The sequence below is a fragment of the Psilocybe cubensis genome, chromosome 2, assembly GCF_017499595.1.
Source record: "Psilocybe cubensis strain MGC-MH-2018 chromosome 2, whole genome shotgun sequence".
In the NCBI taxonomy this organism is placed as follows: domain Eukaryota; kingdom Fungi; phylum Basidiomycota; class Agaricomycetes; order Agaricales; family Agrocybaceae; genus Psilocybe; species Psilocybe cubensis.
In genome coordinates this window covers 3,689,638-3,714,942 of record NC_063000.1, presented here as the reverse complement: position 1 = coordinate 3,714,942, position 25,305 = coordinate 3,689,638, and the positions used below count along the sequence as shown (strand labels likewise).

At 47.9% G+C, this 25,305-nt stretch overlaps 7 protein-coding genes across 7 annotated transcripts; 2 read left to right on the top strand and 5 right to left on the bottom strand.

Annotated features, from left to right (window-relative positions):
* Positions 1 to 550: 550 nt before the first annotated feature.
* On the bottom strand, positions 551 to 3,068 carry JR316_0002707 (uncharacterized protein; the record flags this gene model as incomplete). Its single annotated transcript, XM_047888494.1, has 14 exons — positions 551 to 597; positions 657 to 724; positions 791 to 938; positions 1,004 to 1,072; positions 1,127 to 1,213; positions 1,266 to 1,379; positions 1,458 to 1,490; positions 1,544 to 1,693; positions 1,750 to 1,911; positions 2,016 to 2,121; positions 2,172 to 2,509; positions 2,564 to 2,726; positions 2,822 to 2,959; positions 3,045 to 3,068. The coding sequence occupies 14 exons, from the start codon at positions 3,066 to 3,068 to the stop codon at positions 551 to 553; spliced, it is 1,647 nt and encodes a 548-aa protein (XP_047753417.1).
* Positions 3,069 to 3,289: 221 nt separating this feature from the next.
* JR316_0002706 (putative T-complex protein 1 subunit theta) lies at positions 3,290 to 9,348 on the bottom strand (the record flags this gene model as incomplete). The annotated part of the gene is made up of 13 exons (XM_047888493.1): positions 3,290 to 3,481; positions 3,551 to 4,210; positions 4,269 to 4,417; positions 4,463 to 4,717; positions 4,776 to 4,920; positions 5,000 to 5,136; positions 5,198 to 5,288; positions 5,364 to 5,483; positions 6,204 to 6,330; positions 6,387 to 6,979; positions 7,036 to 8,994; positions 9,052 to 9,126; positions 9,175 to 9,348. The coding sequence occupies 13 exons, from the start codon at positions 9,346 to 9,348 to the stop codon at positions 3,290 to 3,292; spliced, it is 4,677 nt and encodes a 1,558-aa protein (XP_047753416.1).
* A 2,571-nt stretch (positions 9,349 to 11,919) lies between these two features.
* JR316_0002705 (Para-nitrobenzyl esterase) lies at positions 11,920 to 14,303 on the bottom strand (the record flags this gene model as incomplete). Its single annotated transcript, XM_047888492.1, has 11 exons — positions 11,920 to 11,952; positions 12,128 to 12,294; positions 12,399 to 12,781; positions 12,839 to 12,903; positions 12,959 to 13,022; positions 13,096 to 13,279; positions 13,331 to 13,405; positions 13,458 to 13,656; positions 13,707 to 13,773; positions 13,826 to 13,930; positions 13,993 to 14,303. The coding sequence occupies 11 exons, from the start codon at positions 14,301 to 14,303 to the stop codon at positions 11,920 to 11,922; spliced, it is 1,653 nt and encodes a 550-aa protein (XP_047753415.1).
* Positions 14,304 to 14,807: 504 nt separating this feature from the next.
* On the bottom strand, positions 14,808 to 16,335 carry JR316_0002704 (uncharacterized protein; the record flags this gene model as incomplete). The annotated part of the gene is made up of 2 exons (XM_047888491.1): positions 14,808 to 15,310; positions 15,369 to 16,335. 2 exons carry the CDS (start codon positions 16,333 to 16,335, stop codon positions 14,808 to 14,810), a joined length of 1,470 nt encoding a protein of 489 aa, XP_047753414.1.
* Positions 16,336 to 18,378: 2,043 nt separating this feature from the next.
* On the top strand, positions 18,379 to 19,293 carry JR316_0002703 (uncharacterized protein; the record flags this gene model as incomplete). The annotated part of the gene is made up of 8 exons (XM_047888490.1): positions 18,379 to 18,467; positions 18,525 to 18,540; positions 18,596 to 18,675; positions 18,737 to 18,750; positions 18,819 to 18,924; positions 18,994 to 19,058; positions 19,129 to 19,205; positions 19,267 to 19,293. The coding sequence occupies 8 exons, from the start codon at positions 18,379 to 18,381 to the stop codon at positions 19,291 to 19,293; spliced, it is 474 nt and encodes a 157-aa protein (XP_047753413.1).
* Positions 19,294 to 21,497: 2,204 nt separating this feature from the next.
* On the top strand, positions 21,498 to 22,908 carry JR316_0002702 (putative 6-phosphogluconolactonase; the record flags this gene model as incomplete). The annotated part of the gene is made up of 3 exons (XM_047888489.1): positions 21,498 to 22,046; positions 22,101 to 22,386; positions 22,439 to 22,908. The coding sequence occupies 3 exons, from the start codon at positions 21,498 to 21,500 to the stop codon at positions 22,906 to 22,908; spliced, it is 1,305 nt and encodes a 434-aa protein (XP_047753412.1).
* Positions 22,909 to 23,182: 274 nt separating this feature from the next.
* Positions 23,183 to 24,517, bottom strand: JR316_0002701 (3-methylitaconate isomerase; the record flags this gene model as incomplete). Its single annotated transcript, XM_047888488.1, has 1 exon — positions 23,183 to 24,517. The coding sequence occupies one exon, from the start codon at positions 24,515 to 24,517 to the stop codon at positions 23,183 to 23,185; it is 1,335 nt and encodes a 444-aa protein (XP_047753411.1).
* Between the last annotated feature and the right edge of the window lie 788 nt (positions 24,518 to 25,305).

Sequence of the window (25,305 nt, the reverse complement as noted above, 5' to 3'; positions counted from 1 at the left end):
TGTATTGATCATTGCAGAGCATGCCAAACATCAGTTATAGAGCCAAATGACCTCGCAAGAACATCTGAAAGCACATACAATAAGCGTTAGTAGAGAGTTGGTCAAGCCGAGCCGGTGCAACGAGGCTAAAGTTCCGGCAAAGTCCACGTTCCCAGCAGGGCCGAGGTAGTAACGTAAAAGTAGCCCATGCTCCAGGCAGCGATCCATTGTTACATTGAGGTAAACCTGGCTATATTTGTGAAGAATTTACAGGGAAACTAAGGATCGTGTGCCCGGAGACCTAACTTACGGTAGAGTTCAATAGAGGTTTGGGACCAACGTGAACATGAGGAAGGGACTCGGAGTTGGTCGGGATTACTTTAATTTACTTATGGAATTAGATTAGATTAGATTAGTATTTTTCACACGGCGGGGCGCAAGTTTCCGTATCCCCTATTCCTCCTATGACTCAATGAATCAATTTATGAGAAAACTATGCCTGATAAAAAGGCCAGGGTATTTCATCCTTTCAATAATTTCCACAAAACTATCGGGCACAATCCAAATAATGTCAACCTTCTTCATCTTCAGTCTTCACGCGTTTTGCTGGAGAGTATTCTGAGATATTTGTTTTGAGCAAATCATCCGTATGCCTAGGTACGTTATAATGAACATACCTCTATCTCGGTGGTGACTGCTTTCAGACCGTTTGTTGGAGTGTCGTGATGACCCTATTGAGGTCTCGCTGTGGGTATAGAAAGGGTGATTATAGTCATACAACATACCTATATGATGGCGTCTACTCTCATACCCGAGCTCATTAGAAGGTCGAAAGCTGGATGCCTCCATCCTCTGAGTCTGTGTATGTGGATACCCAGAATATTCCACATGGTCATCCGGTTCTGACTTTACTCTTGGGACCAGCCGTGGATCTCGTAGACGTCTATTCGAGGAAAAGTCTGAAATATGGGATTGTTCCTATTTATCTCACTATCGTGAACAAGGTGTAAGTCTGGGAACTTACCATGGCGCCGCAGGTCCTGTTGTTTTCTTTGGACCGGAGACTCTGATGATCCCATTTGAGAAGTCTCGCCTGGATAAATACAGGTGGTAAGAAAGTGGGAAGCACATAGTATGAGCCACTTACTCATCGAATATTCTTTTGGCTCTGATTTAACAACTGTAGATGTCTGTGACTCTGGTCGAGAACTACTAGTTCCTCGACTCGAAAGACCTACATACATTGGTTTGATAATGTGGGGATTAATTGTCCCATCGCGACTGACCTTCAAAGGGTGGGAGTTCCGTTTCAACCGGTTCTGGTTTTATTCTTACTTCAGAATTGGAAAGTCTGAAGATCTGATTGTCGAGGTGACTTTGCTCGAACAGGGCTTGCAGTTCTGCAGAGGGTTGGTAGTCATCTCAAGAAATTGTGTTAATTTTTGAACATTGGGAAAATATGGGAAGGTGGTGTTTACCATCGGGTTCACCTTGGGAGCGGTCTACGTCGTCTGAAATATGACGGTTAGCAATATAAATAGCGGGAACTCGGTGTAAGACAGACCACTTGGAATTTTGACTTCCATAGGCTCAGGTTTTATCTCAGCCCCTGACATTGGTAAATGTTGTCCTATATCCAGCTCTGTGTCTGAGGTCAGGGTATTAAACATCGCAAGTAACTCTTCCGATGGCTTATAATCATCGTCATCTTCTGCTAAAAACGTTGAAAGCTTGTTCTTTAGTCATTAAACAAGTCACAGAAAATCTTACCATCAGCATTTGGAACCTGAGATGTGCTGGGTTCAGTTGCTAATGATGGTGGTGGTTTTTCCGACGGGATTCTTCCCAATAACGAACCAAGGAAGTCTTCTGCCTCTGTTTCAGACTTCTTCACAGGAGAAAGGGAACGGAAGAGTTCTTGAACAACCTCCTCTGTTGTTAAATTAGCATATTCCAAAAAAGAAAAAAAAATACGATGAGAAATTTGTATAACCTCAATAGGTAGATTGAAAGGCGATTCGGAGGGAAAAACTCACCTTCTTCGTAAGGGTCCATTTTCTTAACATTTACCGGTTGGGATTGGTCCACATACTGGCTGACGACTCGGTTGTGAGTTGTCCGCGTTGAGCTCTCAGCGACAACCTGCCGTAGATCAGATTAGATAAGAGATCTCCAATCAAAAAAACACCTACACCCCCACGATCCGTAGAAGTACCAGACCCCGAAGGCCCCGCTACGGACGAAGATGCACCGGACGAAGAGGTTTTCGACGATCCTGAAGCTTCCCCTCTGACAGCTGGCGTAGATGTAGATGCGATCGACCCAGACTGCGCATTCGCCTTCGCCTGTGCAGCCTGTCTTCGCGCTTCCATACGCTGCCTGTTCTCCGCAGATGGGAAACTCGCATACTCCGCGTCCACACTGGTGACAGACAGCTCTTGTGCCGGCAACGGTAAAGGGTACGGATATTTCACTGGAAAATTGGCAGGGATGTCACCCTGGTTGGATGGGTACACCTCTGTCCAGTTATCTAGAGGGTAGGATTCAATAACTAGGCACTCAAGCAAGACGACGCGCAACGTACTTTCTCCAGGGTCGTCGGCGTAGCTGTTCTTATACTCGTAGATCACAGAGAACTCTCCACTATGCTCTCGATGCTTCAGAAAATGCGACCAATGGTGCGTACCCAAGCACATTGAAACATCTTTAACCTCCTTCGGCAGCTCGACGATCTTGGACCCATTGTTCTGTGGAAAATGAATGTTGGAAAAAACGTACAGGGATTTTCAAATAAAAAAGAAAGCATTGGGGAAACAAAACCATCCGAGCGCTTGACCCAGACCTTTCTATGGAAAATAATGTTGGCGCGGGTGTCGGGATATCCGTGGTCTCTGAGCATGAGCTCGAACCACATAGAGATATGCTCATAGTCGGTGGTCCATGGGTTCACAACCACGACCCTTGGCGGAAGCTTTTTAACCTATAGTACAGGAAGAAAAATGTCGCATAGGCCCGGGCATTCAGTCTATAGAAGAAAATCTTGTAAAATGGGCTGGGATTTCTACCTTCTTGGGCTTCGACTTTGCCATGGCTTATGAGATAACGAAGGTCAGAAGCAAGGGCCGATATAAGTCCCGCATTCAAATCAAGAAACAAAAGCCATTTGACATTTCGCCTCAACGTTTGGACTATACCGCATTAAAATATTACGGTTCAACCTCACACGGCGTTATGGTCAAAGAACCATTTTCAAAAAAGAGGGGTACAGAAATATTATATTTTTGTCAGTAAAATTCTTTATGTAATCGAATCAGTCATCAGCGTCCCAGTTGCCAGCCTGTTGAGGGATCTTGGGTCCGCCAGCAGGTTTGCTCATGATAATGCTATCCACGCTGAGGACGGCATTGGCTGCCTCGGTGGCTAGTCGGATAGCCCAGGCCTTGGCAGCGAGGGAGTCGTAAATTTTATGTTGATCAGCTTGTAGCGTTCCGTCCGTCTCAGCCTAGAGTATTGCAGAAAGTCGAAGGTTAAACGATTTCAAGGTGAAGTGAAAAAAAGGAATAAAACGAACCTCAATATCAACGCCCCAAGTCTCTCCACCCTTCTGCTCGTGCTTCGCCCAAAGCCTGCTGACAACTTCATTTCCCTCCGCGCCCCCAAGTGCATTCTCCGCCAACGTCCTAGGAATAACTTCAAGGGCACTCGAGAACTTCTTCACGGAATGCTGCGACAGCCCCTTCAACCCACTGCCATACACCTCCACCCTCTTCGCCAGCTCCAGCTCCGTCGCACCAGCACCAGGCACTAGTCGTGCATCCTTCATCAAGCCCTTGATTACATTCACCCCATCGTCGATCGCACGCTCGAGATCGTCCAGGTGGTTCGACGTCGCGCCACGCAGCACGATCGTCGCCGTCCGCGTCTTTTCACTCTGAGATGCGGGATCGAAGCCGGGCTCGCCAGGTAGCAACTGACGGAGCACCGTCACACGATCACCACCGATTTCGGTGGTCTCGAAAACGTCAACAAAGCCTGCTTCTTCGGCGGTGGGTGCGCCAACGCGCGCGAGGGGAGTCGCATTCACGACGCGGCAGAGACGGCGAAGTTCGAATTTGGATAGGACTTTAAGCACGGCGATGTTGTAGCGGTTGAGGTAGTGCATCATGAGCTCGCCGACGCTCGATCCGGCGATGATCACGTTGATCCCTGAGTCCGCGATTTCTTTGATGATCTATGTATTACAAGCCCGTCGTATTGTGTAGTAAGAAAGGACAATAAACGTAACATACCTTTTCGAGTTGCTTTTCCTCGCCAGTCGTAAAGTTGAGCATTTCATCCGCATTTTTAATGAGCACGGTGCCCTTAGTCTCAGTTTGCGCAATATCCAACGCTGTCGTAAACACAGCAACCTTGGCCTTGAGGGCCTTTTTCACAGTGCCTACAAACAATCAGTTCCGCACCTATCAATGAAAGCAAAACTCACCTTCAGGTTCCCTCCCAAAAACCATACCCTGCACCACTTTGCTGCCAGACAAGCTTCCACCCATGATTTTAACGACACGAACGTTATCCACGTTGAAGTTTTTCGGGTTGGCGGGCATGATCGAAAGTGCAGCTTCAGCGACGAGCGAGGCGAGAGTATCTTCGTATCCATATTGTTTCGACGCGATGGCGGGTTTCAGTGCCGATGAAAGGGTCTCCTGAGTCAATGGCGATGGGAGACTAAATGTAGAGAGTTCTGGAAGATGCGTTGGTCCCATCAATAACGTGCAAGAGCGATTGAATAAAAAACGCACTTTCGAGTTCAGCCTGGGCTTTGGCAGACGCAAGCTCATATCCCTTGATCACCTCACTGGGGTGCAGGCCCATAATGAGCAAGCTCTCCGCCAATTTCAACAGCTCCCCTCCAAAGATCAGCACCATATTCGTCGCATCTCCCATCTACGCCCCGCACAAAACGTAAAACAGAAAACTGGCATCAGCAACATCGTCCTTGACAAATCATGAAGGTAGTACGCACCTCCGCTTCCTGGGACTGTGAGGCCATTACTAGCAGCTTCGCTGCAGGGTGCACCACCTCGATCTCCCTGATGATCGTGGCCGCATCCGAAGTAACAAAGAGCCGGCCAAGGTGGTTGATGAGGAGTTTATTCCGCCCTGTACATTATTACAACCCATAAGTCCTTCGTTAACAGCCAGAACACCGAGAGCGACGCGCCATTCGGTCCAAAACTCGTTCGTACGAGATCAGAGAGCTCATTCACAGCCTGGATGTTCCGCAACACGGCCTCGTCCAAGCCTGAAAGTTGCTAATACATTCCACATTGCACAATCATGATCAGTCGAGTACATCGGAGAGAAAAGGAGTCGAAGAAAACAAGTACCTTGTATCCATCCTTGAAAAGTTGCAAATTGTTTGCTTTTGGTACTTTCAAAGACATGATTTTAGTGGGAGGAAGGAGATGTTGGTGATTAGAGACAAAACGCGTTACGCAGCGATTATCCTTTTTGGAAAACCAAAATATTCGACACAGCCACAGGAGTTGCCTCAATTTCTAAACAGTTTTGTTTCTCACTCTGCTCATCCTCATCATCTCTTCAAGAATTCCTCAAACTAATTGTATTGGATGCAGATTCCCACAGCTGACGCTCTATCGGTATATCTCGATCCTGAGGTGGAATGAGGCAATAAGACCTGGCGATTTGTTCACCCTCCATCGAGGAATATGAGGGAGGATTGGATGCGGTGCCCAGTCAATGGTGAAATGTACTCTAATACGCTTCAAGGCAATATATAAACCCTCTTGGATGAACATGAAGCCATTATTGCTGGCAGGGTAGCAAGGGATGGACCTTTCTACGATTTGGTCTATCGGTTCTTGTTGGACATTTTCATTTGGCTGTGCATGGGGGTACGTATGTCTCTGTGCTAAACACCCTGGTTTTGACGAGATTATGCAATTTGCAGATGCTCATATTAAATGGTTATGCATTGTCAACAGTTTGCCGAATTTCATACCGTGGGCAAACCGTGGGGGTAAAGTGCATGAACATCGTCATTTGCTGGCAAGGCCTCAGCTGCACACTGGTGCGCCTATAAACTTTGAGAAGAATGGTACAAAACGATATCAACAATAGGGTCAGCGCAGTATTCAACATTGTCCCATGTGAATAAAGGGAACCCATCGGCGGAACGACACCCTTTTGGACCGCAACTCTTTGACCGCAACATGAAGCGCATATGCAGACTTCGTAACGGCTGGTAAAGGGGTTTTCTCCCCGTCAGGACCACGGAAAAGCTCGCGGTAAAATGCGTTGGCCACGATAGGGCCATCGTGATCCCTCATCATCCTAGACAGGTATCCCTGTGAGCCTTTTGTGAATGAAAGTAGTGGCGAGAATCTTACCACATAGTTGCAACAACCCGTCTAAATCCGCAGAATATCAAGCTTGCAGCCAAGCTCATTGCTTCGTCAGGCAGTTGAGCATCCCCCATAGCAGTTTCACAGGCAGAAAGGAACGCTAGTGCCCCGTTAGGCATCTTTTCTTTCATTATCCTTGAAATTCGGAGTTGTCCATCGTCGAGCTTAAGCCAGCTGTCCAATGGGTTTGATGGGTCTTGATAACCATGGCATGCGAAATGAGCTATAGAAACATCTGAGAGGCTGGAGGCGACCGTTTCAACATAGGCAGGTGACTCGGAGACTCCCATCACCGTCAAAGCATCGTCGGGGACATATTCTCGAATGTTTTGCATCTCCAATTTCGTAGAAGACAAATCATGCGACTGGATTACCGTCATCATCTTAAATTTCTGGGAAGGGTGTAACGATGGTTCGGAAAGAAGTACACCTAATGTTGGGGTGTATGAGGATATGAAATAATCCGATGCACACTCGATAGTCGAATTGTCGCTATTGTAAAGACCAGCAGCATGGATAGGAAGGAAGGTAAAATGACCAGTCGGACACCACTGTATGAAGGACAGATCGCTCGATTTCTGAAAAATTGTGTTATGATAATAGTATCAAATCCTGAGCGAGACACACTGCCTACCTTGATTCCCAGCAAACCAATCACTGGGATAATTAGTTTGTCCCAGAGGAATTTCAACACTAACTTGAAAACATCATCAGATGAAATATCGTCATCATCCTCAAAGCTAATTCCACGATTCTGGGTGAAAGTGCCTCTCATACTCTCAACAAGAGAACGCGATATTGGCAAATCAGAAACAGCAGTATTAACAAGAAGAACAAGGGTGTGCAAGGCAGACTTGCTGAAGTCAGGGAGTGTGATGTGGTGAATGTTGGTCGATGTCATGATGAGGCAGTGACTTTCATCATCATTAGCAACAAGAAGCACAATGGGATGTTTGGACGCTGCAGTGCGAAGCGTTGACAGGCGAGGTGGAAGCAAGAAGTCCTCGAGCCCTGGTAACTCCCGAACTTTGAGAATAATCTCTTCCCACTCTTCAATGAGACGATTGAGGCGGGACGATTCCTCGTCAACGGACAACCTAGTATGATTGTCCAGAATGTGCGCAGAAATGTCGCGTTGGGAGCCCATCTCAAGTTCTTGAGCGATAACCTGGAGCCTGTCTGCCATGCTAGAGCATTCAGGTGCAACATCCCGAAGTTGATCAAAGGGTGACCGAAGAGAAATGACCTGAGCCCAAAAGATACTTCTTCCTCCTTCCAAAAGCTCAATAGCCTTAGAAAGATCGCCCGCACGAATAGCACATTGTGATGCGTCCCTAGCTAAACCGTCGGCTCTCGAAATTAATGCCTGGTGACGTAAATCCACAGTCAACGTTAAAGCAGCTACTTGTGGTAATATTCGGAGGGCAGTTTCATAAGCAGTGATTAACGAAAAATGATGTTGCTTGGTCGCTAAAGTTATCCAGTGCTTGCAAAAAAGGAAACAAAGGGTAGGAGATTGGGAGCGACTCTGGGCGGCAGTGGACAACAACGACATTGCTTCTTCGAAATCCTCTTGATGACCATCTCGTTGGAACCTGGTGTTTAGTGCAGAGGCAAGATTGTTGAGTGCCGGGGATCGAATGGGGTGTGAAGGTGGGAGATGGGCAAGACCCTGCCTGTGCATGGAAATTGCTTCATCAAGGTCTTCTTTTTCACTAAATTTATCGAACCGGTTTGAGAGAGCAATGGCCAGGTTGTTTAAGCACGTGGATCGATAGGGATGGGTTGATGGCAGTAATCCAAGACTCTCTCTGTACATTGACATCGCTTTATCAAGGTCGCCTTTCTGACCGTCTTGCCTAAAACGGGTTGACAGCGCTATGGCATAGTTGACAAGAAAGGCTGGCCTATTGGAATGAGACGAGGGAAGATTTTCAAGAGCTTCCTCAAAGGCGGAAATTCCCTGCTCGAGGTCGGTTTTCTGACCACTTTTTTCATATCGAAGTGTCAACGAATTAGCAAGATTATTAAGAGACAGAGATCGATCCTGATCAGGAGATAGTTGTAGTTCAAGAGCCTCCCTGGATATGGAAATAGCTTCGTCAATGTCACCCGGGGTTTGGCCGCCGTGCTCAAAACGGATTAACAGTGCACTCGCAAGATTGTTGAGGGAGGACGATCGATCTGGATGGGCAGATGAAAGCAGTTCAAGAGCATGCCTGTGCAAAGAAATCGCTTCGTCAAGATCGCATTTCTGACCACCTTGCTGAAATCGAGTTAACAATGCATTTGCCAGTTTTTTGAGGCTCTCAATATGGCACCCGCATTCTGGACCGTGAGGCAGGCCTTTCATACCTTCACGATAGAATATAATTGCCGCGTCCAAATTGTTTATATTTAGCGTGTCATCGAATTGTTCTTGGAGTTTATTGGCGGATGTCATCATTTGTTCTGCGCCAAGCACTTGTCGAAGTAAAAAGTCGGGAGGTTCGATGGGGGTGGAAGATGATTGTTCAGGGTCTGATTGTCTGATCATCAGCTGGACAGCAAACTGAGCAAGCTCGCGGAGAAGGGCATCATCATCAATCGATATCTATTTCATTATATTAGCTTGTCCACTATGAGAGAAAGAGGGTCCTTGACATCTTACGTTTATATTCACCACAGGTGTACCGTCACCAGTGTTTTCTTCAAGGCCAACGGAGTTCACTGTCACGCCGCCCCTCTATTCTCCTTTACTTCATGGTCATTAAATTCCGAAGGTTCAGCGCACCTGACTCTGTGATGTCCCATGTGTAATCTGGTTGGCTGCATAGTTAATATCTACTGAAACAATTGTCAAAGCCACCATTTTACGCACCTCACGATCCTCAACAGAACTCGGCTCAGATACACGGGTGGTCACTGATTCGTTTTCATGCGTGCCTCCAACGGAAGTGTCTGCCATGGTAGATTTGGCTGTGACTGAGGGTCTTAGGGGGAATTCAGATCATACTAACCCCTGGAACAACGACCTATATACATTCACGGAATGCGATAAACACGCTTCGAAGGAAGATAAGCCTGCATATCGACGTTATCCTGCCATCAAAGCTGTGTCGACATCGACATTCTTTTGGACATGAGTATGCGGCTGGTTGAACTTTGTGACGCAAAGAATTGAAATCCAAACGGTCCCTGGCGAATGAAATTCAGCAGTTACTTTGCGACAATGAAAGCGGAAGGCGGCGACTTGGCCGAAGTCTGGACATATTGAAGGCCACCTGGAGACAGACACAGTAGACACAAGACAAGCGCTCTTTCTTTGGCACAAACCCACAACTGTTGGATTCCCACAATACGTCTGTCACACGCACTGGTGGTAGGCTGTACCCTTCCTTTTCAAAATATTCCTCACCGCATATCTATATTTCCCCCCAATGAACCCCGCACATCGCCTTGTGCCCTTATATCGTCAAGACTGTGCCGCACCGTGAGTGATAATCGAGAAATTCCAAAATGAATGAATCCATCGTTCCGAAAAATGTGGCTATGACCTGAGTTCAAGTCCCCACCCATACATGGACTAGAACCCGCCTTCGAACTGCCGTACTGCGCAGTCATCCCTAATTAGTACCAAAAGGCATATTATAATTCTTCGTACATTAGTAACAAAACGGGTATAAAATGGAATACTGTCCGCTCAGCAAAGTGCAAAGTCTTCATGAAGCAGAGGCGTCCATGTCCAGTGGTAAAAGCTAATCAAAGCACTAAAGCACCCATCAAAAGTCCAAAGATAGTCATTCCAAATCCAAGGAGGTTTCCTTGAGTAAAAAGAAGAGGTTCAGCGCCAGATGAATTAGATGGGGATGACGTTGGAGGCGCATTTGACGTTGTCGTCGACGAGGAGGAGGAGGAGGAGGAGCTGGGGGGAGCGGTAGGAGTGAACGACAATGAGGTGCTTGAAGTAGCGAGGTTGCAGAACCTCTGAGCCAGATCTTCAGAAGTCGCCAGCTGATCCGGACACGCGCTCTCGATACATCCAACTAATTCAGCAGGAAATGTAGGTCTTCGCAGGGGGGAGAATATTAAATGCCAAAACCTCCGGTTAATAAGCAAACCATATTTCGAGACTCACTTTGCACAAAAACAATTCACATCGACTATACTGGAGCAGTTGACGCGAGCTATGGCGATTGCCAAACAGTTTGTCACTGCCATCCAAAATGAGAGAAAGTCCTATGGATTTAGAGTCGAGTGACCAAGCCTACCGCACGGTGTATATGTGCTCAGAGGAGGGAACGCTATGCTCGAGGAGCTAGCGGCGGTTGAAGACGAACTGCTCCTGCTATTCGAGTTACTGCTGATGCTTGTAGCACTGCTCCCAGACGATGTGGACGATGTTGACGAGGCATCAGGAAACGTCGAGGGTGGAACTAGAGATACGGACGACCATGCTGGAAGGACAAGTTGAAGAACGAAAAGCAAGGAGAGTGCAGAATACATCGCTATGTCGCAGTAAATAACAAAGCACAAGTTCAAGTTGCTTGGCAGCAGTGGCATTTGGTTTAGACCGTCACCACTTACGTCATGAAGTGTCACATTTGGCGATGTCACTGGTCGGCTTGTTCAGATTAGGGCTCCGACGACTACCAATAGAAACTCCGCATATTTATTGTCGTGTTGATGATCATTCAGCGAGAAGAAAGTGTCACCAGATAAGCTAATGTCGCTCGAATGGTTTCCTGTGAGATATGAGATGAGAATGTGGGTGAGATCCAATAATGTGAAAATATTTAAAGAGAGGAAGACCGAATATTTGTGTTGACACAAATTTCCGTAGGTGCGTAGGGCTTTGGCGGCGAGTCGAAAAGTGACCAGAGAAACGAGAGTCACGTGATCGACTGGATAGTCTGACGCGATGAAGACGCGACCAGAATGGACTGATTTGAGAAGGAGTTGGGCCGCCAAAGGCCTGAGCGCTTGGGTCGAAACCACGCGGAAAGTCGAAACGAGAGTTCCGATGTGGCTGTACCAAACACTGGTAGAGAAAAGGGAGAGGAGGGTGGGATTGAAAAAAATTTTTCTGAGAAGATTTTGGGAATCGAGGACGAAAGACACAGAGAGCAAAATCTCTTAGAGGCGAGAGAAAACTGAGAGATGAGAAGATAGGCATTCTCGAGCCGGTATAATAGGACTGCTCAAAATTGAAGAAGAACCTTGGAGTTTAGTGGCCTTCATGTCATGAAGCAGGGCAATCATTATCTGTCAGAATTATTGATGAAGATCAGCGAAGATCTCAGGGGAAAATCCTTTATCTCGCTGTTATCTTATCCGTAGATGAGCTCGTCAGCTCACTCATCGTTGAGTGTCCCAAGAGCACGAAGCCAGCGACGAGCTCATGCAAACATAGCGATACACACACTAATCAATTTTCAAATCTACCAACTTGTCAAATGGCCGTAACAGTCAAAATTTTTATTAAAAATACATTTTCACAAAATCCACCCAGTCCCAAGTTTAATATAATCATACATCATCAACACGTCCAACTTCCACACTTAGGGAACGTCTAAAAAAACAAGAATGAGCCGTTAGCCATGGTCCCAACCAAACAACATCATTTTATCAATAATCAACATTAAGCGCCGGCAACCCATCAAACCGCACAATTTCCCACGACCCAAAAAGAAACAGGACTCCACCCCTCATCAAAAAACAAAACAAAAAAACCCAAGTCAACTCACCTGTGGAAAACTAGGCAAAAGCGTATTCCAATACGCACACGACCTATCAGCCTCAAAATGGTCTCCGGGATCCGCACCCGTGACGTTAAGTCCCAATATCGCAAGGGACGTGGTATCGTTCGGGTCAAATACGTTCCATCCCGGGATCTGAGGGCCCTTTTGTGGGTCTAGGAATTGTGCAGTATAACATGAGCAACAATTATAAGTAGTATTTTAATGAACTTGAAAGAACAGAAAAAATAGAATCCATAAAACATAAAAAACAACGCACCTTTGATAAAATTCGTCCATACAGTCACCATCAAATCCGACACCTCTATTTCCATCTCACTCGCAGGCACAAACGGCTGACTATCCACAATCGTCCTCCACGTTCCCATCACAAACCTAATATCCTCCCCGTGGAATGCCCCAGCCCTCACACCCCTCGAGTTAAGATTCGCTGCTACCAGATCGAACCTATATCGCCAGACGGGAAGGTGCAGCGCAGTGGTGCGGAGAGAAGCAAGGTTGGATGCGAGACATAGCATGTGCGCATCTCGCCACATGCCGGCCGAGGCGTTGTACGCTGTTGGGAAGGCGCTCGAGGGAACGGGGTAGAGGGATTGCAAGGCAGAGAGGGAGGAAAAGGGGAAATTGAGATTGTTGCTTTTACTGAAAGGGAGATAATATAGGTTAGGTGAAGGAAATAAATGTAGTGGATGGACGTACATATATTGAGATATGTCAGGCAGGTAAGCCGTTGGCTCCGTCTCGACGATTAGAGTTCCTTCGTCCTTGAGAGTCGACTAAATCAGACAGAGGATCAGCGAAACTAGATATTATACACACCTTGTTAGTCCCAATGAGTAACGGAACCTTGGCAGTATGACCGGCCTTCGTCTGCGCAACGTAGCTATAAAAAATAGCAAAACGCAATCAACGACCCAAATACATAGTTGACAAACGTATAACCCTTTCATACATACTCTTTCCAAATAGTAACATTATCTGTAACGGGCTGGAATTGGGTCCCAGTAGCCAACAGAATCTTCTGCAAGTCCGTGCCAGACTTTGTTCGCAGACAATCCAGCTGGCCGCGTCCCGTCGGGCAGCTCATGTTCACGGCGATCTTCGAAATTTGGTCATTCAGCTGCCACATCGGCTGAGCGGCTGTGACTGGGATTCAACGGAATGCAGATGAGATCGGACAAACTAACATACTGTCGCTACTTTGCATCACTGCACCGCGGATTAGCGGGTCTGCATGGTACGCAGAAAGATACAAATTTGTCATTTCTACATTGCAATATGAGGATTATATCGCGTTTTTAGGAGTAGGGACACGAACCTGCGCCAACTGATTCCCCGCCAAGCGTGATTTTCTTCGGGTCTCCACCGAAACTCTCGACATTTTGCACCAACCATTCCAACGCCGCACGGGTATCGAGTAGCCCAAAGTTTTGCGTTTCTCCTGCTTCAGCTATTTCTGCGGCGTGTGGCCAGGCAAAGAGAGACAGGCGATAGTTGTAGCTTGCGAATACAATGCCCTGATGCCCATGAGTATACAGTTATCCGTGATCTCTATGAACCCACTCACCCTTGCTGCGAGGTATGTGCCGTCGATTTTGGGGTCGGATGATGAGCCGCTGTCGAACCCTCCTCCACTGAAGAAGCATAAATTATAGCGCATATATCCGCGTCATTCCCAACACTTACTATGAATACATGTAAACTGGCAGATTTTTAGCGTTTACGGGCGCTATGATGTTGATTCGAAGGCAGTCCTCGCTTTGAATCGAGGTCCCATTGCCACCGTCGGCCCTAAGCATGCGCATTTGAATGTAAGGGAAGATTCGAATCGCGCATACAAACAAGCCACGCACCTTCCTTGCATACAAGCGGGACCGTACACCGTGGCGTTTATAACCTCGTTCAAGTTTGCTTTAACGGGAACAGGCGGCCTCCATCTGTTAGCGCCAGACGTATCTTCGGCGTACGGGACGCCAAGCCACTTGTTTAGAGCTACTGGTGTCGTCGTAGAATCTACGTATCCTTGCACCCGCCCTGATGTCGTGAGCACGATCGGACCGCGAGAGGTGGATGGATCTGGCCCTGCATGCTGGGCTTTTGCGGTCCAGACGCTGACCGCAAACAAGATGAGAGACAGGAAGTAGACCTTGGTGCGCTGTCTCATGGCTCGACTGTACCTTCGAACGCCATGGCTATGATTTATAAACCTCGGTGCAGGCAAGAGCTCGGAGGGTTGTCGGCCTTCCTTGTTCTGTGAGTTATATATACGCGCGTGATAGTGGTTGAAAAACGCATATGGTCCTATTTTGAGCGGACTATTAAAAGTTTACCATCCTGGTGGATGGCTTGACAATCGTAGATCGCTTGAGTTGTAGGCTTCCCAATGATACATGCTTGTTTGGAGGTGCTTTGCAAGGGTATTACAGGCTGGACTGAGAAAGGGAGACTTGAGAGAGTGACGATATTAGCTAGCTAGATCTCTTTTGAGATCTTCGACGTGAGGGATGTGAGCAAGACGCGAACATGATCACTGGTGCCAAGAAAAAAGACAGTGACGTAAGTACATCTCAAAGTCGCGTATGAATACAAAGGTAGTCTGATATAAATTATCAATAGTGTCCATTATCAGTATTATACACAGCAGTCCATCCCTTCCCATATAATTTAATCATGTCCAAATAACCCTGTCAGGAATGCTAACTCCCTGCCCAGGAGCGTTCCACCCCGCACCCAATTTTCTCTGCAACACGCTTTTTACATCCAGCACCCGCGTGTCCTGGCACCGCGTCCGATCCACCGACTTCCACCAGCCCCACCACCGCCATCTCGTCGCTATCTGCATCCACAAATCTCGCATCTTCTCCTTTGTGGGGGCATCAGAGAGGAAGAACTGGTAGTAATGCCAGATGGAGCCGCACTGGCCGAGGAAGCGCGGGGGATCCTGGTCAGAGTTGGCAGAGGGAGGCTCGGGAGTGATGTGCGCCGCTGTAGGCGCGTCAGGGTCATTATGCCATACCGTGACGAATCGGTCGGGGAACAGGAACATCAGCGAGTTGAGGAGGGAGGTGTCTTTGCCCACGAAAATCTCTAGAGCCAGATACCGATTGTGATATGCATAGAACGCGCGTGTCAGCCAGTCAATGGCTTTTAGACTGCCCCCAAAGAATGAACCTAACGACACTGAAATTGAGAAAAGTGATCATCCTCAACACTTAGCTGCGAAACTTACCTTCGCTAAACTTGCTGTCAATGGGGCCCATTGCCTCCGTCCACATCGCCATACTCGAATGTGGCACGTCAAAAATTGGCACAAATATTACATCGTGATCATGCCCGCCTTGACCCAACACCTCCTGCACCTTCTCTGGGGCAGGCCACGCTCGATAAGCGTGTTCATCAGAGCGGAAGCTGCCTGCATCGTTCCAGAACGCATAGTCATACTTCACTCCTCTGGCTTGCTGGACTTCAATCGCATGGTGCAGGAAGAACAGTTTCGCATTGCGGACAGCATAAAGATCAGTCACATTCGCCCCACGACGCCCGCCTCGTCGCTCCCGGTCTTTCTTCTGTATCCTCATGTACATTTCCTCTTTTCCTTGGAGGGGCGGGACATCGAACGGCGTGGTGTAATTGGTATCAAGCGTAATTGCCAACCCCTCAGTCCGCATTGCCGAGAACTGCGGCGCTATCTCTGGTGTGGTGTACATGTACACATCAGTGGTGATACTACCGAGATAGTTCTTCAGCCACGCGTCATATTTTGATTGTGGGTATCTTGGTTTTTCAAGAGGGAAGAAGGCTGATACGAGGAGTACTGATGGGCCTTTTGGTCTCGCTCCTGAATCGGAGTCGCTGGCAACTCCTGTGGAGGTGTTGGGAGTAGAAATGGGACTGTTAGTAGCTTTGGGTGCCGCATACGTATCCGAACTGGGTATGTCTTTACTCTCAGTCTGACCTGCCGCAGCCTGCGCAGATGTCGCCACGGTCCCATTCCGAGTCCCCGCCAATCCCTCTAACTCCAAATCATGAACGGGTAGTGTTTCAGCGATCGTGTTACCGTCCCCCTCCCGCATGGAATAGAAAGGGTTTCCTCCGTGTCCAAGATAAACTGTAGAAATGAAGATATACGCCGTTGCCAGCATACCCACGAGAGCCAGCCTCGCTTTGAGGGACGTTGGGAAGAGCCTGCGGATCATGGCCGTGTTGGGTAGCAGGGATTTGGTTTCCCCGCGCGCACGCGACAATGGATACTCTTTAGGGTATATTCGTTGGAGATGTCAGTGGTGGTGGTGGTGGTCGCGGACAAGACTGTGCGCGTGAGAGCACGGCTCGGCGGGTGTCGCTCTGAAGCTATTTTGGCGCCCACATGATCACCTGTCCGGCGCATCTATTTTTAGCGCAGCTCATCAGACCCTTGGCCTTGGGCGATCATCAGGAAAAAGACAAACATCACTGATGCACCTTGGTTCTGAGAAAAAGATAAGAGAGGAAAACGTGAAGTGGGACTTTGAATTGCAACGCAGATTCGCAGTGGATGAACGCTACATTTGCGAATCAAACCTCGACCGTTGAGATTTACATTCGTGGTCGTCATAGTCATCAGTGAAGTGGTGACCGCAGATGGCTACAGCACAATACGTAGCAATCGGTACCCAACTCCGGGTAACATGAGCAAATGCAGCTGGGATAACAAGATGAACATATACTGAGAATATATGTGAGATTATCCACCTCACAATTTTTCCGTTTGTCCTACGTTGGGTCATATATTGACTCATGGCGGCGCATGTGTAAAGGTTGTTCAGGTGTGTAAGTTCGATGTGAAAAGAAACACCTGGGAGAGTATAATACTACGGCGTATGATTATTGATATGCCCACAGTCAGAATATAGGTTTAGATCCGGCGGCTGGACAGCCTGAAATAGTAACTAAACATCCAAGTATAGTAGCAGATCAATTCTATCCTACTCCACTTGCTGGCATCAACGGCCAGCTGACACCAGCAATGATTTGATATTCCCCACATAGACCAACCGTATCAGAATCAGAAAGAATCTCTCTAGTCTTGATTTTTTACCATTGTTTTACTACCAGGCGATCAGAAACCTCCTTTTTCATCCGAGTTCAGAATTTCAATCCAGAGTCCATTCCGAATTTAACGATGTCGTACAGCTGAACATGTGAGTTGATAATGGTCTTTGAGGCTACACACTGGGCGTGCCGCCGTCTTTCTCTTCCATTCCAAGTTTAACCGGCGCTAGATGATAAAGCTGCGCTGCAAAATTTCAGGTTTATTTAGCTATCTCCTGTCACATGTACCAGAAGTGGTTTAGTGAAAACTTGTGTTGTAGTAGTGGTCTGGCCTGTGGTTCACTGACACATCGAGGAACTGATCAGAAAATGCCATTTTCACCTTTACACTGTAGGTAGAGTAGGCTCAACGGACTCGGCCTCATCTAATCTAAAGATACAGATAACATAGCCCTTGACATATCATCGAGAACCTTCTGGGCGTCATCCATAGGGCTAGCTGTTTCTCCGCATCGGCAGCAATTTGCTAAGTACGTCTACTATATGTTCTACTTTTATGACGATGATGATATCTTACAACAGACATACAGTAACACACACCAGTCGCCATCAATCAGTACCATTTCAATACCTCTACAAATACCCAAGTACACTTATAAATCTTACACTACTGTTGCCTTCCTTTCTTCTGAGGTTGCCACATGCGCAACAGTTCTCGTTTATCTTGCCACTGTTTCGCGTTGGCAAAGTGGCATAGTGCCTCCATGTCCACCAATATCTCTTAAAACATGGGGCCGATTGACAGTCGATTCACACAGCTTCTAAATCCGTTGGCCATCAACGACGGTGCAAGTACGCATTCCCGCACAGAGTATGATCGCTTCGCCTGTTCCGAGTCGGCACGGGGGGCGGGCGATCACGTCACTTCAGGTAGTAGCAGCCAGACGCCCACGCGAAGATGATTGCAATCCAAATCGTATTTTTGTCTTCGCAGTTGGGTTGCAAATTCAGAGGCCATGCAACCCGAGCACGAGCTGAGTTATTTCTGAATTGCTAAGATATGCTCATCAGAGGAACTGAGGTCGAAAGCATATAAAAGCTGATATGTTTGAACAAGAATCTTCAGCATTCCTCGAAAGCTTCAGTACCAGCACTCCTCAGCAGACAACAGCAAAACCAACTAAAAAACACCCCAAACAACAAACATAATGTTCTCCTTCAAAGCTGTCCCAGTCCTCCTCGCCATGCTCGTCGCTGGTGCTCACGCCGAGTCGCACACTGTCCATTTCACCAACAGGTTAGCCATTTTCTCTTCCATCATTGAAGTATATCACTGAAAGTGCGCTCTCCCAAGGTGTGGCCACGGAACGGTACGCAGTTACACCTAGATCCTTTTCGAATGTGGTTGTTAAATAATGTGTGAAGCCCACTCTCATCCAAGGAGGCCGCGTCCTGTCCACCGGCGGAGACTTCACATCCAACGGCCCTCTCGTTGCCGCCATTGCGTACGTCCAAAATTGCATGCTCTCTATTTTGAACTATCCTGCTCACCTGATTTCTCTCTAGATACTTGCAAACAGGTAAATCACTCCCCGACACCCTTCACACATAGTTTACACTTGCTAACCGCATTCCCCACCCCAAAAAGGCAACTGTGGGTTCAACGGCGAGGGCTGCACGCTCGTCGAGACCACGCTCATCAACCCCACATCGCCCGGAAGCGGCTCAAGCACTGACATCTCCCTCATCCCTCCGTACGTCTTTCCCATTTTCAAACCACCTTCTGTATAGCCGCACGCGCTAATTATGCACGCGACGAAAAGTCACTCCTTCTCCGTGACCTCCGGCTTCGGATACTTCAACGGCTGCGACGGAGCTGGTGCCAACTGTAAGTCCCTATCCGACCAGTTAATACGTCCTATGACAATCTAATCTCATTACCTCGACCCATCTCACAGGCGCGTCTGCCAACTGCAACACCGCATTCCACAACCCCAACGACAACCAAGTCCAGGTTGCCTGCCAGAGCAACAACGTGAGTGCTCACCGTAATTGATAGCTTGCGAGCGAGGCTAATATGAGACGCGATGGTACAGGTCAACCTCGCTATCACTTTCTGCTAGGCGGATTATTCCGACCATGAACAGGCCAAAATTAGGGTCCGCAGGATGATATTTTACTAATTAGTTTGCGTCGTCATGTTATAGTTCGTTATTAATCGCCTTCATCAGGGCGCGAAATTTGAGTACTTTTTGGGTCTTATTATTGGAAGATGGGGTATGCTAGTAGGTCGGTTGTCTTTGAAAAGCCAAGCCTCAGTCAGAAGATCAGGATTGAAGAATGAATCGAAAATGAGAAATCGGGTGTCTTTGAACGGTCAAGCCTCAGCCAGAGATCAGGAGTGAAGGATGAATCGAAAATAAGAAACTCCGTCAGTGATGATTGTGAGATAGTGCGAGAGGATTTGGAATCAATGCTGCCAAAAATTTCTTTGACGCTCAGAGTCCACTGGTTTCTAAAAGAACTATTCGGCTGTTTAGGCCCAAGAGGGTGCGGTCAATTGATTTCATAGACTGATTCACCGAAGGGGTTAAGATCCAAGTATAGGACGAGCTTGAGTTCCAGAATGACGAACCAAGATAGGTAAGATGATCCACTCTATTGAAATCAGTCAATATTGACAAGTTTCTGTCTCGTCCACGAGGTTCGGAGTTAAACTTGCGATTTTCGTCGTCTCGAAGGTCCGAGAGAAGACAAGGTGGGAAGGAGATAAGGAATAATTGTGCAGATGAGACTCGTCATAGCGTCGAGGTAGCCATTCATTATGAACTGTAAGAAATCTGGCCTCAAAATATTCCGAGTGCGAGTATTCTGAATCTGGGCCATCGGTCCCCGGGCAATAGTATGCATATGCAACAACCGTGCCAAGTGGCAGCCTCACTGAGGTGCATACGAGTTCGGAGTAGGGTCTGATGGGTGCATGCGAAGAAGAAAAGTCGCGCGCAATATCTTGAATCTTCATGTCCAAACTTACACCAATCCACTAGTTTTCGAATGGTCGAGAATGCATGGAGCACAAACTGAAAAATGCACTGTCCGACATGATGGATCAGTGGACCTGTTTAGAAAGGTGGCCTCTGAGCGAAGATTCTGAGGCGAAGCTTTCATTGTTCCCGGTTTCGTGGTGTTCGAAAGAGAAAACCGGACAAGTCGGACCCCGTCTCGCGGGAGCCGCTAGGTGGGTAAGTTGCCAGGGCGGAGAATAGAAGATCGATGGTAGCATATTCACATGTATTCCAATGACATCCAATCGCAGAAATAGGACAGAAGAAATAAGCAGTGTCGAAAAAATAGGTAAAGAGACAAGGTTGTGCATAAATGGGTGGAGCGAGGTGGTGGTCGAGGTCAAGAGCAACGGTACCTTGTTGTTTCATTTTTCGTTCGGTTTGTGTCTCGGTCGGAGTCAGGATATTATTTCCCATCACGTGGCTGTATGTCCAGATCGCGTTAGGCAACTCTGGGCGCTATTTCAATGGTCACCAGTGGGCGCTAATGTTTGCGAGTTTGTATTCGAGTCGGGACACTCAGGAGTACGTCAAGAATGTGATTAGTTTTGAAAGGGAGAACTGAAGGCCCTATTTTATAAGAAATTTTAATATATCTGGGCACAAGTTGTGCATATTTAGACTTTACCAGAATCCTGCGGAAATCAGCGGTGTATTGTATACTCAGCCCGGCATTTACTAAACTAATAACATATTAAAAGCCTCCTAGTGTATACATAGTTCAGTATTAAAGAATTCTATGGGCTGTTTCATTGTAAACATGACATGGAGGGTGCGCTCTTCGGATATGTCTGCAAACAAAGTCAATCATTCAATAGAATGCCGGACGATTCGTATTCCTCCGCATGATCGGTCCTTCGAGAATATGTTAGGGATTCTTTTCTCGGCGAGAGTCCACCAGATTCCACGGAGCTAAGGACATAATGAGTGATTACGACACGGGTGCTGTTTTCTGAACACGTCGTCGTTGTTGTGTAGATATAACACTCCATAGAGCTTGCCGCTGCGTAACGTCCTAGCCTCAGAAGACGGTAACTCATTCTCCAATGATTAGATCGCGTATCCCATAATGAAACCAGCTCAAATAAGCTGATAGCGGGAAACATGGAATGTGTACAAGGTTTCCAGATTGGACTGGTGCAGAATCTCCGAGATATGAAGTGCTCCTCTTCTTCTGATCAAAGCTACGATGTATCTCCTTTATCTCCGTAGCAGACGAGTCACGTGGCAGACAGGGAAATTGTCGGGGATAGAATTCCAAGATGCTATTCGTGGCGATCTTCTGCTCCTCTTTGGCGACCACTGATTTTATTAAACTTGTTCAGCGCGAAACATTGCGCTTGCAAAATGTGGTCCTCAGTATTCCTTTCTGTGCCGCCGTCGTCATCATTTCAGCACCCAGCTCGCGCCGAAACGGCGAATTATCGGACTTCGGCGTCGACACGATTGCACATATAAGCCCGACTCATTTCCTGCTGCTCAGTCCATCGCACCCGCAGTACTCGTTGGAAATGGCGCATCATATCCTCGTTGCTTCGTACAGCAACGACATCGTTACCCTCACCTTCGATCCCAAGACCGCGTCGTTGGATGTGACATCTAGCACCACTGTAGGCCACCACCCATCTTGGATCGCATCTCATCCGAGCCATCCTTCTATAGTATGGACAGGCCTGGAGCAATACGACGGAAAGATACTCGCCCTCACGCACGATGACACTGGATTCTTGGACAAAGTCGCAGAAGTCACCAGCGGCGGACGTGATCCGTGCTGCTTGCTCGCTCTCGAAAACGAGGTCTTAGTGGCCAATGTGCGCGCATATATCTAACAAGGTGTTGCGCAGAGCTGACTGTTTCCATTATAGTACTCCTCAGGGTCGGTGGCCGTCCTGCCCGTGTCCGGAAAACCTCTGAAATTCGCCGCTTCTCCATCCATAGTTCAATTGAGTGGCGTTGGACCCAACAAGTCGCGACAAGAAAGTTCCCATCCCCATCAGGTTATCTTGCATGAGGAATACCAGGAAATCTTTGTCCCAGATCTAGGATCGGACTGTGTTTGCAGACTCAAGAAAGACAAAGATGGCTCGTGGAAGTTGGCCGGGCACGTTGGGATCGAAGCAGGGGGTGGACCGCGCCATGTCGCGTTCTACAGTGAGTTTTTTTCGGCCTGAATACAGTGACTTGATTAATCCATTCATCTCAGAGGGCGATATGTTTACTTTGCTTGAGTTGACCAGCAAGGTCGTGCGACATCGCCTCCCTCCACTACCAGAATTCCCCAAATTCATCAAATCTGTGCCCACCATGTCGAACCCGCCACCTACACCTAACGATATGCTCGCGGCAGAAATTTTGATCCCAACCCCTAACGCTTCGTTCCCGACCCCCTATCTTTACCTCTCGAATCGCAATGATCCGTCGCCCGAAGGTGACATCATATCTATATTTTCTATCGAGGAACCCGACAGTCTTGAACTCATCGCCGAGGTCAGAACCGGGCTGAAGCATGTGCGCGGAATCGTGTTCGGCGGGCCCGACGACAGGTATCTGATTGCAGGCGGCGCAAATGGTGGGGGAGTCAAAATGTTTGAGCGGATTAACGGCGGCAAGTCGCTGAAAGAGATCGCGTCAAATGACTCTGTTCAAGCGCCAACGGGGTTCCTCTGGCTTTGATTGAACGTGAATTATTTATGTGTTGACTCATGGGCTTATGTTTACTGTACGAGTATAGTCTTGCGCATTTTTTAGAGTACTATCAATTATGCAAGGTTTCGACTTCGAGATTTTATCCTTACCGGTGGTTTACTGGTAATAGTCGACGACAATTACGCGAAATTGTGTAGGCACTTTGTCGTATGAAAGTAAGCAAGATACGAAGTGTCTCCGGCGTTCCACCATTCACGGATTCCATCCATTTCCAGTATGTCGAACGCTACCACGGGTGCTATCATTCTATCAATGTATGGCGTAAGGCAAGTGTATCGGAGTATTGTACGCTCTCCTTTATGCTTGACATGTGCTGTCCTTTTACAACTTGGTGATTGCTTCCATGCCATACATATCCTTTCATCAATCGCCTTCCCGTTCGTATAACCTTTGCGCTTTTAACCACACCACTGCTGTCGAAATCGGCACCAACGTCAACTAAACCACCTGGATGCCGAATTCGAATGGTATCCAAGTCTGATTTGCTGGCCTGCTCAGACAACACCTCTCGTACAATACTCCAAGCGATGGTTCCTTCTACTTTCGATGAGACCCCTAGGCAAAGTCCTACGGTCATTGGAATAGCTTTATGCAGGACCCCCATCGAGAGTGCATGCACGACAATGTCGACTCCCTGTGCAATGTCGTCTTGAGTGTGTGGTGCCCTCAGTAATGTTATTTTTGGCTGTGCTTGGGCAGACGGGTCGAGTCCCATGGCCTTTGCGCCTTCCTGGCGTATTTCTTCCAGGACTGGTCCCACTTGCTCGGAGGCTGTGCTTTTGCCACTCACATAGTCTCCCATAGGAAGAAACTCGTCTAATTCAGCATAGTCGACGAAGACAGTCGGGTTTGTTGCGTCTACTAACGAGGCTTTGACCGTGCGTGAACCAATCGCGTCGGAGGATTTGATTTCCAGAACGTCTGTCGCGTTGCCTGTCGGAAGGAGTTTCCCGGTACGCGCACCTCCTGGGTCGACAAAATCAAGCACAATCTTCGACGCCTTTCCCGGAACGCCTGCAATGCTCGTCTGGGGCAGGTCAACGAGCGGCGTACCATCCTCCGCCACAGGAAACGTCGTGTCAACGACCTTCTGTGTGTTCGTATTGAACGCTCTCACAGTAGCGACACCGTCTTTGCCGGTACGCGCCGGGCACAGGCCCTCCTCGATGGCGTACACCCCGATCATGCTGGAGAGGTTGCCGCAGTTGCCCGAGTAGTCGACGCTCGCATCGCGGATGCCGACCTGCGCAAAGGTGTACGCGACGTCGATGCCCTGTGCCCTCTGTGCGGCGGACGGCGGGGCGATGACCATGATCTTGGAGAGGCTCGAGACGCCGCCGCCCATACCGTTTAGCTGGCGCCCGTACTCTGCGTCCGGGGAGCCCATGATGCCTAGGAATATGGGGGTCCATGCGGCACGGTCGGGTGGTAGAGATGATTGTGTGAGGAAGATGCCTTTGGATGTCCCCCCACGCAGGAAAGTAGCGGGAAGCGGATCTGCGATTGAGGTACTGTATCCCATCTTGGAGAAGGTGCGTTTTGCACTGCGCACGGTTGAACTCAGGAGTTGGGACATCCTGAAATCGCAATAGAACGCAACCCGTCACTTTTGATTCCAAGCAGTGAGTGGTGAACCCTTTTGACTATGGCAGTAGACAGTCCGTTGTAGTTATCCACTTTCCCAGGTCAGCCTGAAGCCTGATAATGCAGTTACTGGACTCGCGATACTGAATACGTAAGGGCAATGATTTTGACAATACAAAACGCACCTCCGTGGATTTGATAAGAGATGAGCAATCCACGGCCTCTTTGGGGACTAGTGCATACTCGTACTTACTGGAGAAGATGTGAAGATGGAGGGCTCTGGCGTACCGCTGTGGCCTTTTGGTTTCTTCGGCAATCAGCGGCTTCACACGAATGAATTTACAGATTTTTTGAGTTCTAGTAAGTCTGGCTTTCGAATATCATTTTGGACAAGTCGAATGCGTGCGGGTTATTCAGTATTTCAAGACTTGGTGGGCTATACAGGCTACAGCTCAGGCGATACAGCGAAACCGGGCTGTATACAGTGAGTTTGCCGTGTAATCAATTCCATGTTCTCCATGTGCAACTCATGTGCATTAGGACGCGGATTGTCGTGCGCCTATACGTATTAGGTTCCAGGATCGCGTCTGATCGCGTCGGCGGTATCATTATTTATTGGTTTCCATAGTTTTAATGTATCCTTTGTGCCTAAGCGTGTTGGCCCGAGTTTTACGAACGATATAATATGCTCATCTAGTTTTGCAGGTTGTATTTTGATCGTTATTTCTCTTTCTTTGCCCTTCTTTTTTTACAGCTGTGCTGTATTTTTCTTTCCTAATC